Raw genomic sequence first — 18,523 nt, forward strand, 5'->3', positions numbered from 1 at the left:
ATAATCTCTTTGGGTTAAAAATGACCCTGTAATTTCAAAGTTGTGTGTTTATTTAAAGTTCCTACTTATTTTTACTTTCGTGGCAAAATCTTTCAGCTCTTAAATTTGGATTAAGGCTGTTATTTCCCTTTAAACATGACTAACATTTTATTTAGGGATATATTCCCTTAGTGAGAAACAGCAGAAATTGGCATAATACCAAGTGGGCTGATTCAGCAAGAATGCACCTGGTAAATGGAAATGATTGTGTTTTATACATACTTTTAGGTTTCCTGTTGTGTAAAGCTATAACAGGTCACAAGTAGCTGGGGACAGAATGCTCATGAAAATTAGATTTTAATTCCTTACTGCCTTATATTACCTATATTGATTCTTTTGTAGATATAAAAGCCTTGCATATATCTTCACTATAAAAGTCATGTAAGACTTCTATTTTATTTTAATCATTTCCTTGTATAAATTCCTCCATTTGTAGAATTAAAAATTAAACCTGCACACATGAGTCAATGGTTTGGCCAGATCATTACAGATCATAGTTGATTTCAAAAATAGAAACTACTTCATAAACATAGGATTAAATTCAATAAAAGACCATGAATGCTTTAAAATATACTTATATAGGCATATTTCAAAAGTCAAAACCTTAAAAATCATTATCTAGCGTAACTACAGAAATTGTTTCAAATATTTTTACCAGCTCTTGGCTGAGATATGAGTGGTACTTGTCCTTAAATGAGGCAATAGTAAACTAAAATTTATTGGGTTTCTGCAATGTCCTAGAAATTATGCAAATTTTATATATTTTTAACATATTTTACTATCAAAATAATTCGATGTAGTGAATGTGATATCTATATTATAGATACGGGAGAGGTGGTTAAGACTGATTTTTTTAAAATCACACATCTATTAAGTGATAAACCAGGTGAGTTGGGTTCTGAAATCTATACTGACCTAATATCCTCAATTTAGTAGAGAAAATATGGTACAGTTATGAGACTATTAAAATAATCTTTAGTTTTTATTTTTTAATTTTCATTAAATTTATTTACAGTTTAGTTTTTTGTCATTTATTTTGAATGTGTGTGAGGGTGTCGATAATGGATTTCCCATTCGTATCAAAAATAGCAGGTCACTCTTTGCCATAGGGAAGAAAGGATTTGTATCAACAATGTAAACTGCATATGATTTCATTTTTTTGCCGAATTCTATTTAAAAAATTTACTTTACTTAATGTAACTTCCTTTGTTAAAACCCTATGCTTTTAAAGTGATCATATATAAAGCAATAAAGAATATGAAATTTTAAAAATAAATTTGGTATAAATACAAGACACCAAAGATTAACAATGTACAAGATGATAAAATGCCATTTATTAAAATTACTAGGAATAAAAATGAAGTCTATGCTGTTTCTATTGTCAAGAGTTAAAACATCAAGCCAGAAAAACATTGCCAATTTTAGTGTTGAAAGACTGTACGAACTTTGTATGTTTAAACATTAAATGTAAATTTTGCATGTTTAAAAGCAAAATAAAAACCAAAATCCTAGGTAAGCAACCAAGTCTAATTTTAATTGAGGATCAGTTCTCTGACAAGATATTTGCAATACTTATAAAATATTCTGAATCAGAAGCAGATTAATTTGGTGGTTACAGTGTCACAGAGCATCGGACTTCCTATTATTCTCCTTCTTATATGCAACATGTTTGTCCTAGGACTCAGGGTCGCAGTGTCATAAAGTAGATGGAAAACGGGCTATGGGATCTAGAAGACATGGGCTTGGAAGTCAGGCCCACAAGGTTCTACCATCTGTAACTGGACAAGGCACAGACACGTGTGAACCTTTCTTTGTTTGTCGACATAAAATTGGTAGTAACCTCTCCCCATGACACCCACCAAGTACCATGGACAGCACACAGAAGAAATTAGGGTACCTATTTTAAAAAAAAATTCATTGTTAAGTGGTATTGTTACATGATGTCACCTTGCTGCGTAGGTATATCAAACCTATGGCAGAGGCGAAAAATATAGAGGACTAACTGGGTCTCCGGGCAAATTTTTAGCAAGCTGGTACCAAGCTCGGTGTCAAGTGACCCCAATGGGAAAGCAGAGGTGGAAGCCATGATTATCCATTGATTAAATAATATGTATATACACAATCAAACAGAATCAACCATGTTGTTTTTAAAGCAATATAAAAACAGGTTTAAAATCATTTAAATATTATATAAATGTGATATGCCACAAGAAATAGAATATCTGCTTTTCTAAGCAGAATAAGATGATTAAAACCTTACATAAAATAGGATAGAAAATGAGAAATAATAACAATAAAGTTAATTATTGAGACGTTAATATAAAATCATTAAACACACAGAAAAACTCAACATGTACTTGATCATAACTTCACCTGTATGCTTAGGTTACCCAAAAAGAGGAAAATCTTTGCGTAAACGAGTAACATGATTCAATGCCCAGAATCTACAAATGGTGAAGCGGGGAAAGTAGCAATTCCATGGGCCAGACAATGACAGCCAGGGAAACGATCCCAAAATGAACAGGATTTAAGCTTCCTACTCCACTTTTAAACTTCACAGGATTTTTGACAGTCTCATAACCAAAGGCATCATCTGAAATAAGAGAAAGAAAAATGATCGTTAATGCACATAAGCCAAAATGCTAGTCATAAAGTAAATGGAAATATCATTTTTTCCCTTCATTGCTTTCATGAGTCAAAGTAGAACCGGATTTTGCTGGAGCTTTAGCATCTATGTGCTGACAGAAGCAACTGTTTCCCCCATCTGGAAAAAATTTCTTGACCAGGACCCTTACACCAATAACCTAAGGCATGCGGACATTGCTGAATACATTAAGCCATAATTATAAGGTCTGTGGATAAATGTATCTGCCTTTGGATTTTAGCTCTCTCTAAAATCACGTGTCAGAGCAAAAACAATCTTACCTGTATAGACAGACTAGTTGAACTTTTTTGATCATAAAGGCAGGAGAAAAGCTATTGGAACTCGGGCTTGGGCCCTCCAATGGCCGCACAGCATCCTGGCTGCGTTGCCGGTAGAATGCCACATGCACAGACAGTCGGGACACAGCAGGAGTTTGCTCTGCTACCCTTGGGCGTCTTTGTTTTGAACCTCAATGGCAGTTCTATTTAACTTAAACCTTAGATGACATGATGCGACCTTTTAGGCACCACTGTGTTTAACGCAGGTGCTACAAGGTGAGACAGCAGTAGAATGAAGCAGATGAGGTTTAGGGAAGATATTGCTGTGTCTGAATGTTGGTGTCTCTAAAAACTCACGTGGCAGTCCCGGGCCCCGTGTGATGGTGTTAGAAGGTGGGGCCCTCGGGAGGTGATTAAGTGACAAGCCTGGAGCCCTCACAAATGGGACTGGGCCCTCAGAAGAGACACTGCCCCGCCTCCCCCGGGTCCCTAGGCACCTCTACTGTTTGAGGATCCAAGGAGAAGATGCCATCAAAAGAAGGCCCTCGCCTAATCGTGCTGGCAGCCTGACCTCAGACTGCCCGCCTCCAGAATTGTGACAAATAACTGTTTCTGTTGTTATTGTTTGTAGCCACCCTGTCTATGGTAATAGTTTGTTATAACAATCTGAATAGACTATGACAGATATAGAGATGGGACTGAATGTATTCTCAGGAATAAAACCAGAAGGAAAATGGGGTGGGATATGATTTGTATAGCTGATTCCCCACTCCCTCCCTACCAGGAGAAAAACCAACAAAGTCAAGAGAAAGGGAAAATGTTATATGTTTAATGATACTAACGTTTTATCAATTGTCACCTTGTGTCTTTACTAATCTTTACTTGGGATTAAAGAAGAATTTATTGTCACTAGAATTTTTTTTTAACATGAAGTAAATAGTATCTTTTGCTATAAGAAATGTTAAAATGTTTAGGTATTTCTGATGTTAAGGCTATATATTTTAGCAAAGAAAAATAAAACTGGTAAAGGGCTTAGTAGTAATGCACCTGATTATGAAAAGCTGACTTTATAAACTCAGTAAGTTTATAAACACTAGCGATAAGAGTCTGTGTTCTGAGGGAACACGCACGAGCTACTACTTCCTCTGGTTTGATCCAGAAGACTTCTTAGTTCTCTCTCCTCCTTTCCATCTTCTGTCTCCCTCTCTGTCTGTCTGTCTGTCTGTCTCTCTCTCTCTCACACACACACACGCTCTTTCTCACTCTCTCTTTCTCTCAGTCTCTGCCTCCCAGAAATATAATTTCTGTAGGTTCAGTCACAACACGATGTAATTTCCTTACAGATGGGAGCTTGTCTTCTGAAAAAATTAAAACACATTGAGCAGATTCTCACACATAATAAAAAGCTGTCAGAATGTCTGACTGTAATAATATACACTTAAGGAAACAGATAAAGCATATTTATCCTCTTCCAGCTTAGGATGTAAGTATCGGGAATAGTTTCTTTTTCATATTTCTGAACATAAACGCCATATTTCCCTTTATAGAAGCAGCAGTATGGTACCCGAAAAAAAAAATCTTTAAAAAAATATTTTATGGTGGACATTTTACTAGTCCAGCAATGAATGTTTTACTTCCCTTGAATTATGTAACCGCTTTCAGGGGATTTGAAAATAATTATTTCAGTAAAAGAGTGTAGAGCTCGTGAACTTGCATAATTTCCCATAAGAAAAATTAAATCAGAATTATGTAAGTGTATCACTACAAATCCAGTTGGCCCTGAGGCAAGGCCTGAAAGAAGTAAGAATTGCAGTAAGCCACAAAAACCAGGTTAGCCTCAAGCTTTCCGTGTCCTCAGCAATCATCCTTCCGTGACGATTTGGGGTGAGACCACAAGTACATAAACCGTCCATGGCATTGAAGAGATTCAAGAACGAAAAGCAGAATATTTTAGAGTGAGAACCCAAGCACGGAGTAAGAAAATAAAGGGGAAGAAATACACTGTGTAAAGAGAGACGTCGAGTTGTGTCTGTGTCATTTAGGGCTGGCCTTCCGTGAAGTTAAGTGATTCCTGGAAGAAAATGGTGAGCAGCGAGGCTAGGGGTCTCTGAGTGAGCAGGCTGCGTTTGCCGAATTATCCGTATGAATGGAAATTTCTCCTTTCCAAGCAAAGGTCCTTGGAAGGAATTTTTAGAAGCCCTTTGGAATATTTAAAAGCTCTTTAGGATGTAGTGGTCAAACTAGAGTTCTCAGCCATGATACTCTTTATATTACTACAAATAACATAAACCATAAAGTAGCCTAGGCAGTATCCTGCCATTTCCTGTTTTCCTGTTGAGTATTCAAAACAGTATGCAATTTTCATCCTATTTGCATCTATTTTTGCTGTCCCTGCCCCACACAGTCACACCCAAACGTCAGTGACCATGTCTGTCTAATCTGTCCGCAGACTGCAATGTCTACGACTGATAGGTGCAAACTACGTATCTGTCTGTTTGATGGATGCCAGATGACAGAGCCAGGGTGAAATGCCCTAAGAGCAGTGGAAACTGAGATGTCCTTTCGTGAGAGACTACTGATGATATGTGCCATCATTTATTAGCTGCTTCGCCTTCTGACTCAGAGTTTCTATTTTTAAGGAGTTTTTCTTAACAATGAGAAATTAGAACAGAAACTTACATGCGTAGATATGTATTGCCATAATACTCACAATATTTAAAGATTTGAAAGCAGAAAAATGTTTAACAATAAGAGAATAACTTCAACTAGTCATATATTCATACCTTAGGATATTATGAATCCATTAAAATGGTGTTTAAAAATATCTTTAAATAGCAAAATATTCAAAATATACTTTTGGTGAAAAAGCAGGCTCAACTTTACATAGACATCATAACTGCGGTTATAAATATAGACAGTCATGTATTTAGCATTAGTATGTATTTAACATGTATGTGAGAGAGAGAGGGAAAGAGAAAGGAGCGGGGAAAGGGAAGGAAGGAGGGAGGGAGAGAGACAGAAACTAAGAGAGACTGAGAGGCTGACGGTCTGTCCAGACAGGCCGTATAGCACAGACGTTACGAGTGTGGACTCTGGAGTCACATGAATGCGAATCCGCGTCCTGAGTTTGCCATGCGATGAGCACATTACTTAACCTCTCTTTCCCTCAGCCCCTTCTTTATGAAATGGGGAAAATAAATTTAGGGTTGATGTTAGGCTTTAATGAGTGAATATCTGCTTGGAACAATTCATAACAAAGTAATGTGATATAATTCTTCACTATTTTGATCATCTAAATATACACACATGCTATATGTACACGAAGTGAACCCAAGCATAGTCATATACATTCACAAAACTATGTAAAATTGAGCAAAAAGGTATTCATATTTCTCGCTTCTAGATAACTTCTGTGTTTTACTTTGCATATTTTTATATTTTCCAAATATTTCTGGAATGAGCAAACTGATTTTATGATGAGAAAAAAACTTTTTGCATGATATTTTAGAACAGATGAAATGAGTTATACACATAACATATATGCTTAAAACACAGTACCGTGTTAAAAACACAGTACTTAAAATAGTGCTCAGTGCATAGTATGCACTGTAGGAGTGTTTATTAAATTAATATAAATGGTAGTTGGGGAACTGGGTAGTAATTAGTAATTAAAGAGTAACCCAAGAGATTTGCAAGAAAGGAAGTTAAAGAAACAAAATTAAGATTGTAAGAGAAGGCAATATCAGTTTAGCCAAGTTTAGATTTTATAATTCTAAGACTTAAGTATATTTGATAGGCAGCATTGAAAAAGTCTGTAAAAAGGGAAAGCTAGAAAATCTATAAAAAGATATTTTTATGGCCAAATCGGTAAGCTGGGAAATGCAACGTCAGAGCAAAATAGAATAACTTTGTTTTTTAAAGAGGAAAATATTTTATATGATCCTGAGTAAGGCAGGTAGAGCTGGATATAGGGATACAGAAGTTTGGATTATAAAGGCAAAGAACATACCAGCTCAAGAGCTGATGGCTTCAGGCGCTGTGAAATCAGAAGCAAAGTGGTCACTGAGAAAGGGAGGATCTGCAGGGAATGCTCATGGCTTCAAGTAACTTTCATGCTGAGTGGCACAGACTAATGGCAAAGACCCCTGTCTACTATTAGGGCTCCGTGCAGGCGCTGGTCTGCAGAGGTAACGTTAGAATTGATTCTTCACGGATAAATATAGGAGAAGAAAAGGCAAAACTTTGCAGGGCGAGCCACTTAGGACCACTTCATTTCCACTTTTAGAGTTGACTGATGTAATCGATCATTCGGTAACTAAATGAATGACTGTTTTCAGAATCCCAAATATCTCACATAAACATTCAATCAAAATCTAGCAAAGTTTGAAACTCTCTCAAACGATAAATATAATTCTAACTATCAATATTAGAAAGAGTATAATATTTTTATAGCAAGGAAAGTACCCATATGTAATTCACATTTCATCTCCTGTCTGAATAAATTAATTCCATATATGACGAATTAGTGAAGAATTTTGGAAATTCAAGAGAAATATTAATTGGCCATCCAAAAGTTTTTCTATCCTAATTTGATAAAGTCTCTTTGTATCCTAACTAATGTTTATCTGATTGGCAAATCCAGCGCTAATAAAAACCATCAGACACCTATCGGTTTCTCATTAAAAATATTTGTTGGAATTCTTGGGTCTGTGGAATTACATCTGCAAATTTTATTCATGCCAAGCCAACAATTTAGATATTTAATATTTTAATAAAAATACTAAATTTCAAATACTATGGGAAAATCCTAAATTTTACATTCTATGGTTATAATTAATTTTTGACTATATGACTTAGAAAGCTGAAAGTATTATTTTTATTTTCCCAGAGGTAATAGACTTATTTGAATCAAATGCAGCTAACATGGCTCAATTTGTCTTTAAAAGAGTAGAGTTTTCAGATGCATTTAATGGAATGGAGTGTAACATATACAGAAAATTTAATAGAACTTACAGGTTGATTTTAATTCTTCACTTTACTATATTAAAGAAGCTAAATAAAAGCAACTTAAGTAATCCCTCCTCCCTCCCTCCCACCCTCCCTCTGTCCCTCCCATCATCACATTATGTTCTTTGTTTTCACACCAGCGATTCTATAATACCTAAAGGAGGCACAAATGTAATTTAGCTGACTTCATTTTCCATAAAGAGATAGAGCAATAAATACAATGAAATACAATTTTGTGGGAGTTATATCACAAATCATTTGCATTTATGAGCTTGTTATTATTTTCAACAAAAGGGGACATTCTGATTTGTATGGGTTGCTGAGATTTTTCATTTTTGCTGACTGTTAAAAATGCAAACTCTCCCGTCAACCTCCTGCTGACACACATGCAAATTTATCTATATAACTTAGGTCACTTTCTTTTTACTTAATGTCGACATTCTTCAAAATGGGAATCTCTAAAAGTGGAAGACCTGTTCTTGCAAGCTGAGTGTCACGTGACCACACGTTTTGCTTTTGGAGGCCACCAATAGCATATGTCACAAACCTGATTAACCACCAAAATTAATAACCAGAAGGAGACAAGGAACGTCAACTGTGCTACTAGAAAGTCATCTGGGATTGAATCAACATTTTGGTCCTCACATCTGACCCTGCAAGCACGTCTTACAGCCAGAATTCTATGGTGTTCTCTACAGACATGGCCGAGATAACGCTGGGATCATTTTGCAGTTCTTTAAAGAGCTACATGACTGTTTTACACAAAGGTTCTTAAAACACCAGCTCCAACATGCTTATCGATGATGTGAAAGTCAGAAATGAGAATTTGTGTAGGATAAATGCCAAAGTGTAATACTAAATAAACATAATATTAGATAATAAACACTTAAAATGTAAAAATCATCAACAGAAATATTACAGTTCATTGACACAATCTGTATTTTTTCCTAATTGGCAATTTTAGTAGAAATAGCTAATTGCAATTGAAGTTATTAAACAGTTATGGACACAGTAAAAGGAAATATCTAAGATAAAAAACTTAAGGTAAGAAGAAATAGAAATCAACACACAAAAGGCCTTTTCAAAATAAAGAGAACATGTGGAATTTATGGGAAAAGTTAAATAAAAATTTACAGAGTTTCGGCTTACTCTTAAGACAATACAATGTAATTAAAAGATGTTCACAAATATTCAACATAACAGATTATAATTTAATAATTCACATTCTAGATGCCTTGAAGAATTGGCTATAAATGGTTTCTTTATTTTATATTAGAATTGAAAAGCAATCAAGAATCTAAATGTCTCATTACTCTACATAATTTTTAGTTGGTTTCATTTGGTTTTTCTGAAGACGAGGGGCCCTTAAATTCAAGGCCAGTTCTCTTTAGGAATCACTGTGGGTAAAACCATGGGTAAGTGTTCCTTTAAGCAGATCAAATTCCCAGCTTTCACTTTTTAAAACACATTTCTATGTAAAAATCTAACAATGAGCTAGGTTTACTGGCTATCGGTGTGGTTTTCTGTTCTGAATGTGATGAGAGGTTCAGTACTTTACTGTGAAGAAGGATATTTAATAAGTGTCGAGTAAAAATTCTAGGTAGGTAAAGTCTTACATTCCTAGTTTTAATCATTAATAGGGTTAATATTTTTAAATTGTTTTATTTTTATGTAATAACCATACTATTTTTCTCAATTGTAGTGGTGAAAGAAATTAATGCATTTTCGATAAAGAACCTTCCTTGAATTCTGAGAATAAACACCATATAGTCGTGATGAATATAACACTCCTAGATTCCATTTGCCAAGATTATCACTTAGGATTTTTCACCTATAATCAAAGATCAATCTATAATTCTCTTTTCTTATTTTCATTGAGCTTAAGTTTCAATAGTTGACTCTCGAATAACATGTTAGGAAATGTGCTCTTTTGAACTTTTCTAAAATATATTTTTAAATGTTTAAGGCGTTGATAAAACTCACCTGCAAAACAGCTATAAAACTTGGTTTATATGTTTCAAGGAGAAATAAGGAATTTGATACTTGAGCAAATTATTTAATGATAATTGTTCTATCGGGTCTCCCTTCTACTTTTTTATGGAGTAGAGAAAATTATTTTCTAGAAAATTTTAAAGATCTAAATTGATAATTTTAATGTAAGTTTCTATAATCTTTATATTTTATAAATATCAACTATAAATGTAGTTACATTCTGTTTTTAAACTTTTTAAAGTCACAGGTGTGTTTCCTCTTTCTTGATCAATTTTGAAAACAGGCTTTTGGCTTAATGAGACATTTTGGGGATTCTGTGCTTGTCACGAATGTCTTTTCTCCCTCCCTCCGCTCTGCATTATGTGGGGTGGTTTTGGTCCTTGCCACTCTGAGTCACACTCCCAGGCCCTATGGCCCACATTTGGGCAGCGTCAGTGAAACCCGTGACTGCAGCCACACTGTTGTTTTGTGTTTGTGTTGTTTTTTCTGGACAATGGAGAGTTTTATTTGTACCACTAAACCTTGCTATGTTTTTTTAGTGAATTTTTAAAAATAGGTGTTACTTCTTACTGCTAGTTTAGAGCAGAGAAAGGACAATCGATACATAATCTCACAGTATTGTCTTGACAAGGATTGCTTACATATTCTTGTGTCAATCATTTTATATATGAATATAAAAATGATTTATCCTATTAGATTTTAGTATAATGTCTAAAACATCATTAGATCACATTTGGTTTATATTTTTATTCAGCCAGAATCTCAGAAGGGTCAGATATGTAATTGGACCACCAAATGCTTCTGTTTTCCTAGATTAATGATGCTCTACAGGCAGCAATTTGGAAAATGTAATTTTTTGTGTTGAAACAATAACTCATTTAATGGTATCAGAGTGACCTATAAACGCTAATGCAATTTTAGAAATGTCTCATATAGTCACAAAGAATGGCAAAAAGAAAGTAGGTCACTGTGGGAGCAAACCTCTATATCCCAAAGAATAGCGGTGATGAAAATGATTCAGAAGGAGGAACCAAAGAACCACAATAACAAAATAATTCAGTTTTGTAAATTGCTTCATGCATGTAAAAACATATAGCTGTATCTCTGAGTGGTTTTTCATTTATTTGAAAATATATATTTACCAATTCTTTGGCATTATTTATGATTACAAAGGACAGTATGAGAATACTTAAAAATTTTTAAAAATGTTTTCAAATACATTTTCTCATTTGATCGTGTTACAATTCTATGAGATAATGTGTGTGTGTGTGTATGTGTGTGTGTGTGTGTATATATATTTCTAAATTATATACACACACTGAGATAAAGTGGGTGAATGCTCCATGTTACATATGAATCTTCTCATTCAAAACGGTTATTGTAATGCATACATATACACACAAAGATTTTCATTTCCTTTTTGATAATAAGATAATGGGACCATAAACACTGTAACAATTTAATTTTTTGATGTATCTTTCTTAATGTTAGCTAAAACAGAAGGCTTCTTTATATAAAATAGAAGGCTTGTTTATATAAATTTGTCTTTTTAATCTATTATTTTCACTTGGCTGAAAATCAGAATTTCATATTTGTGGTGCATGCAAATATGGGTATTTAATGTATACCGGGATAAAGAAATTGATCCAATATGTAGCTTAAAGAATTCCAATGATGACGAAGCATTCCAAAATGGAATGTCATTCTTTACCATTCAATAAAATGTAAGAATAATTTTCATTTTTAATTATATCTTTGAGGGGTTTAATTTCAGAAGGAATCACAAAAGGAAAGAAAATGTATGTATCACTGTTTTCAGAATTCTTTTGGGAAAGCAAGAGAACTATTGCCATATGATTCTAAGTAAAACAATCCAATATAAGAACGATAATTTTAAATAGAAAGTGTCTGAAAATAGAATAGACTTCCTAGTGAAATAGTGAGTTCCCTAACACTGGAACGATTTAAGTGCAGCTGATGCTATCAGAGGGATTATTACAACCATGCAATGATTGGATTCGTGATCTTTATAGTTTCTTCCAGTTCTAGTTCTCTAAGATTATTTGCAAATTTCAATTCTCTATTAAGCCTCCAAATGTTGATTTTTAAAACTCCTTTATTTCTTTATAAATTCAGTGGACATCTATTTCACACCTATTATATTACCACATATCACGTGGAGCACTAGGCACAGAGCGGTAAATAAAATAAAGATACGATCCCTAGCCTCGTGATGTTTACGTCTGGTCGAAAATATGGATATTAGACAAAAGTATGTACTCGTCTAATACGACAAGTAGGATGTTGTATTTTGGTTTGAGACATGAACTAAAACGGCAGGTGCTGTGAGATTAAGGGTCAAGTTCTCGGTGCTCGGGGACTGCCCACTGAGGAAGTAACATTTAAGCTGTTACCTAAAACAAGAGAAAGAAATCAGGGGAAGAATGATGAACATAAGTTGGAGCCATAAAAAAATAGATGCGGCTAAAGCAAAGCTAAGGGTAGAACTCTGCAGTTTCAGGAAATTAAAAAAAAAAAAAAAAAAAATCCATGCTGCTGAAGCATAAAGAAGGAACAGGGAAGAGTGGAGAAAACCATTTAGTAGGCTTACATCATCCCGAGTTTTATAGGTCATTGTAAGGAGTTCAAATATTTATTCGAAGTTTAATGAGAAGCTATTAAAAAGTTTTCACTTGGAGAGTGACATAATATAAATCGTGTTTCTACAACACCTCTTTAATGCAGAGCATGTGCTGGAACTGGACATCTGAGCTGAAAGCTAGCGTAGAAATCCGGAGAAGAGACGATGGTAATCTAGACCAGAAGAGTAGCAGGAAAGAAGGTATAAAGTTAAAGGGAGAATTATTTTCTGATTCATTAGGGAGTGGCTGAAGTAGATGACAAAAACTGGTATTGGACTTACCCAACTGCTGTAAACAATGATCAAAATGGGGAAAAATGTATAAAAACACATTTAAAAGCACTGGACTATGGTATAGATTTTAAGAGAAGGCTATGAATTTTAAGAGAAGGAAAAACACACGAGGTGAGACATCCATCCTCAGCCCGGATTTCTCACTGCAGGAATTTTTCAAAATGCTAGACAGACATGGAGCCAAACAGTGAGCCCTGGTCTCACTGCGCAGAGAAACAGAGAAATGAAAAAGCGAATCAAATTCGAGATTCACAGGAAAGGGAAATTATCGGAGCTGAGTACATGGGTCAAGTCTGACTTTATGTAGCCATTAATATAAACTCTAAATAGTGAAATAACAAATTTTCGATGAAACTGTATTGAGAGGAAAGTGGTATTCAGGGATGAAAGTGTGTGTGTGTGTGTGTGTGTGTGTGTGTGTGTGTGTGGCGAAGTAGAGAATTAAACTGTTACCTTCTACAGTGGGAAATCAGTAGATAATGTAAAAAGTGGAGGCTGGAAACCATATCAGTTAGAGCTTAGAAGAAAAGACTAAAAAGAGCAAGTAATATGCCAATGATAGTAAATGCAATTTATGTCAACAAACCTTGTAGAAAGAGTTGATTCTATAAAATATGTGTATTTATAGCTTTGATTAAAAAATAGAAAATAAGTTTGATAGTAACATGCTGTGTAAAGATAATAGGGGTTTTAGAATACTTTTTCACAAATGCCTTAATGACTCTAAAAACCCTCTGAATGATGTATATTTTTAAGAGAGTCGTACCAATAAAATTAATCTATAAAAAAACACATATTTTATTATAAATCAGAAATTTTAAGGTATTTCTAAAACTGATCGCGAACGGTACAACTTACCAAATTGGCTTATAATGTCTGAATGTTATAAAATTTGATGATGAAATGGGAAACAATTAAACTTGAGTAACTCAAATTTAAATGGTAATTCTGCATCTAAGATTTGTAAGCAATGTAATGTAAAATGCTACTGACACGCATCGTATTTCTTTTTTCAGAAAACGGATATTCCAGAAAGTTACTGGTAACAATAAAACAATTAGAACAGTGTTAGGACTGATATTTTTTAATGTAAATATAAGTAACCATGGAATTCACTTACATGCTCAGAATTGAGAAGGCCACTAAAGACAAAGCATAAGAGACCAACGGTGGGTATTTTTAACTTGTGGCTATAAGAGTTTCAGAAGAAGACAAAATAATAATAATAAAGGATCATAGATGGTGACGGGAGGAGACTAGGCTTTGGGAAGTGAACATATAATGCAATATGCAGATGATGTGTTATAGAATTGACCACCTGAAATTTATAAAATGTTATTAACCAACGTTACTGCAATAAAGTTCATTGAAAAAATGAAAAATAAAGGAACATAAAATTTTAAGTGGTAGTCATAGCTAATAAATTCCTCAGACACAAACGATCAGATTGTCACTCCCATCTCTCATTCCCCGAGTTCTTAAGTTAGGCAAAAGTCAGCTGAATCATAGAATAGTTCAGGGAAAATACATTTTTACTTTATATCTTAGCAATATCCATTTAGTATTGGTGAAAATGCCTTGTCAGCAGGAAATAAGGGAAAAACCTATAATAATATATCCAAAGATATATTCTTATGTTCAGTAATTATTGACCCAAAGACTTTCATTCCACATAAATAAAACACAGAAAGAAGGAAGCATAAATAAAGTCCTTCATAAGTTATTTCTAAACAGAAATAATTTTTAAAGAATTATTATGAAGATTATGAAAGTTGATATGTGTGAAGATACTTTCACTGGCTCAATAATTAGATGACAAGTAATTTCTATTACTTCCTTTATTATATTTTCCCAGAGACTACTCATGTCAATAAGCCATTTGTCAAGTTTTATCTTGATATTGTCTATTCGTAATTTATTGAAGGTTTCGTGATGTAAGGAGAACTTTTATTACATTAATTATAAAGTAAATGCCAGGGACTATGTTAGTTCTTATGTTATTTCCGATCTCAATTGCAACCATAATATCTGTAGTATTACATTTTTTAAAGAAGTTAAGTAATTTGTCCAAGATCAAATAATGGTAACTGCTAGAATTGACACCGAAATTAGACAGAGCTCCCTTCAATAAAGCCTGCCTTATGCAAAGGAAGGTAAAATGAAGCTATTTCGAATGGTCACAATTCATTATACACATACGAGATTTAAAAATGTGTGTCTTCCTATTAGAAAGGCCTACAACTAATATGTCAGAAAACGATTAAATTAATCAAGTGTATCTGGAATAGATATTGACTTCATTTTTTGCTCTTCTCTTTTTCAAATTATAACCTGTTTAAATAGATAGCTTTATATAGTCTAAATAGATAGCTTTATATAGTCTAAAAACGAGATGATTAATGGACATATATTAGCTTCCGGTGTATAGCATAGTGATTCAATAATTGTATGTACTACAAAATGATCACCATATGTCTAGTTGACATTTGTCACCATACATAGTTATAAAACTGTTTCTTTTCTTGTGAAGAGAACTTTTAATATTTACTCTCTTAGCAACTTCCAAACATGCAATATAGTATTGTTAACTTCATGCTGTGCATTACATCCTCAGGACTTATTTACTTGATAACTGGAAGTTGGTACTTTTTGACCACTCACCCATTTGGCCCACCCTCCACCAACCAGTCCAACTTCTGGCAACCAGCGATCTGTTCTTTGAGCTTGTTTTTTCTTTTCTTCTTTTTTTAAATTCCATATGTGAGATCATACAGTATTTGACCTTCTCTGACTTATTTCACTTAGAATAATGCCCTTAAAGTCTATCCATGTCATCCCAAGTAGTAAGATTTTATTTTTTATGGCTAAATATATTCTATAGTATATATATATATATATATATATATATATATATACACATACACTTTCTGTATCCATTCATCCATCAATAGACACTAAGTTTGTTTTCCACATCTTGACTATTGTAAATAATGCTGCAATGAACATGAGGTGGCAGATACCTTTTCTAATTAGTTTTTTTGTTTCCTTTGGATAAATAACCAGAAGTGGAATTGCTGGCTCAAATGGGAGTTCTATTTTTAATGTTTTGAGGATTCTCCGTAATGATTTCCACAGAGGCTGCACCAATTTACATTCCCACTAATAGTGCAGGAGGTTCTCTCTGCATCCTCACCAACACGTCCTATTTCTTGTCTTTTTGATAATAGCCATTCTAACTTGTATGAGGTGACATCACATTGTGCTTTTGATTTGCATCTTCGCTGATGATTAGTGATGTTGAGTATCTTTGTGTGTCGGTTGGCCATCTGTACGTCTTCTTTGAAAACATGTTATTCAGATCTTCTGCCCATTTGTAAATTGGATTGCTTGTGTTTTTTGCTATTGAGTTGTGTGAGTTTTTATAGTTTGCATATTAACCCTATATCAGATGTGATTTGCAAATACTATCTCCCATTTAGTAAGTAACCTTTTCATTTGTTGGTGACAGACACTCTTTGCTGTGCAGAGCTTTTTCATTTGATGCAAAATCTTTGCTATTGTTGCCTTTGAGATCCAAAATATCAGTGCCAAAACCAATGTCAAAGAGCTTGCCACCTATGTTTTCTTCTAGGAGCTTCACGGTGTCAGGACTTACATTCAAATATTTCAGCCATTTTGAGTTCAACCAGTTTCATTCTTTGGCATGCCCAATTTTCCCAAAGCCATTTATCAAAGAGACTGTCTTTTCCTCATTATATGTTCTTGGCGCCTTTGTTTTAAATTAATTGATTATATAGGTGTGGGTTTATTTCTGGGCTGTTTTGTTCCACTGATCTATGTGTCTGTTTTTATGCCAATATGCTGTTTTGATTACTATAGCTTTGTAATATAATTTGAAATCAGAAAGTGCTCAGCCTCCAGTTTTGTTCTTTCTTAGGATTGCTTTGGCTAGTCAGAGCCTTTTATGATTCTATAAAAATTTTAGGGTGGTTTTATTTTAGGGTGATTTTAGGGTGATTATATTTCTATTTCTGTGAAAAATGCTATTGGAATTTTTATAGGAGTTGCACTGAATCTGTACGCTGCTTTGGGTTGTATGGGCATTTTAACAATATTAATTTTTCCAATCCATGAGCAAGGACTAGCATTCCATTCATTTTTTATATTTATTGGATATTGATAATAGTAATATGTTGGAAATTTTGGGCTAAAAAAAGCTATATTATTCCAGTCAATTACATCAACTTTTTCTTTTTGCATGGTTTATATCTGGCTCACATTGTACTTCTGTTACCAAGAGGGGTCTGAAATTTTAATTTTCAATGGTGGAAACTGAGTAGAAGAAAGAATGGGTATTTTTCTGTTTGATTCCTTTTTAGAGAGCTGTTAATATTCTTTAGTAATGTATGTCTGCTGATCTAATCCTCTGTAGAAGCCACAGGGAAAATCCTAGAAATGAGATTATTCTGCACATTAAATGATTTTTTTTGTATTTATTTTTAAGATAATGTATTATATACTGTTTTATTATCAGTTATTCTGTATTGGTTATGCACTGTATAGTATAGATAGTATAGAAATTGTGGTATAAGGCGTACTACAACCAGGGCCAAGCAGAAAACCTTTAACAGGTAGGGTCCGAAGTCAACTATTCATGCCACAGATCCTAAAGTAGTTCATATTATTTTTTTTCCTTGCCAAGAGTTCCTGTCAAAACAGGAGGAGAGAATTTGGCAGAAAATGGTAGAGAGCAAAGATGGAAAGTGGAAACCATTCATTTGGTGATGTAAGAGCTGCCAACAAGATGCACACACTTCTGAAATACGGGCAAAGAGAAATTAAAGTAGGACAGACAGCAAATGAAGGAGGGGCCCGTGTGGAACAGAACCAGAGAAAGGGAAACGAAAGACCCAAGTCACGCTCAAATGGGGCAGTCAGGTCCTGACACGTCCTGACAGAAACTCCTGCTCTCTCCATACCAAAAAATCACAGCATACTCTTTTCCAGTGCTGCTGAACCATTTCCAGATTTTGCAGTGTTTAATAGGTATTTTAATAGGAAGGTGTCAGAGCATTTCAAATATGACTAACTGCCAAATTGTTATAGATCTCGCTGCTTGAAAATCAACAGCTGGAACCAATTTTATCCTCATCCCTGGTCTCTATGAGTCACTGTGTAAATTGTCAGGGTAACTGTCATTTTTGTTATAAGTTTGAGCTGGTCATGTGTTTTCTATTCTATCAGGATTGCATATTTTAGATTCTACACAATTTTTAGGGAATAAATTTATAAAAATGTAGGTAACTTGATGAATATCTTTTCATATAAGAAAAATTAAATCAGCAAAGCAATTTACAGAAAAAAAATGAACAGCAAGGACATTTGATCAAAGACAAATATGAGACAAGGAAAGGAAGTCAGAATAAAGTAAACATTTAAAGAAAAAATTAAATTTTGAAATTGTATACGTGTTTAATTCTGTTGGGCATCTCCTACAAGATGCAATGAGAAATGGCCTTTATGATGGAGGCATGAGATGTTATGTTTAAACGATGACTAAAACGAAAAAAAGAAAAAAAAGAAAAAAAAAAGCTATCTTAGAGAAAGATAAGAGAAACCCAGATTTCA

At 34.0% G+C, this 18,523-nt stretch overlaps 1 protein-coding gene across 1 annotated transcript in view; it reads right to left on the reverse strand.

Moving 5' to 3' along the window:
* Positions 1 to 2,530: 2,530 nt before the first annotated feature.
* The window catches only part of CCDC102B (coiled-coil domain containing 102B), a 228,951-nt gene continuing 212,958 nt past the window's right edge, over positions 2,531 to 18,523 (reverse strand). Inside the window, exon 10 of the mRNA XM_023534108.1 lies at positions 2,531 to 2,632. Coding sequence (XP_023389876.1) covers positions 2,629 to 2,632 — 4 coding nt within the window. The 3' untranslated portion in view covers positions 2,531 to 2,628. The remainder of the gene's footprint in view (positions 2,633 to 18,523) is intronic.

Source organism: Pteropus vampyrus, unplaced genomic scaffold, assembly GCF_000151845.1.
Source record: "Pteropus vampyrus isolate Shadow unplaced genomic scaffold, Pvam_2.0 Scaffold119, whole genome shotgun sequence".
Lineage (NCBI taxonomy): Eukaryota > Metazoa > Chordata > Mammalia > Chiroptera > Pteropodidae > Pteropus > Pteropus vampyrus.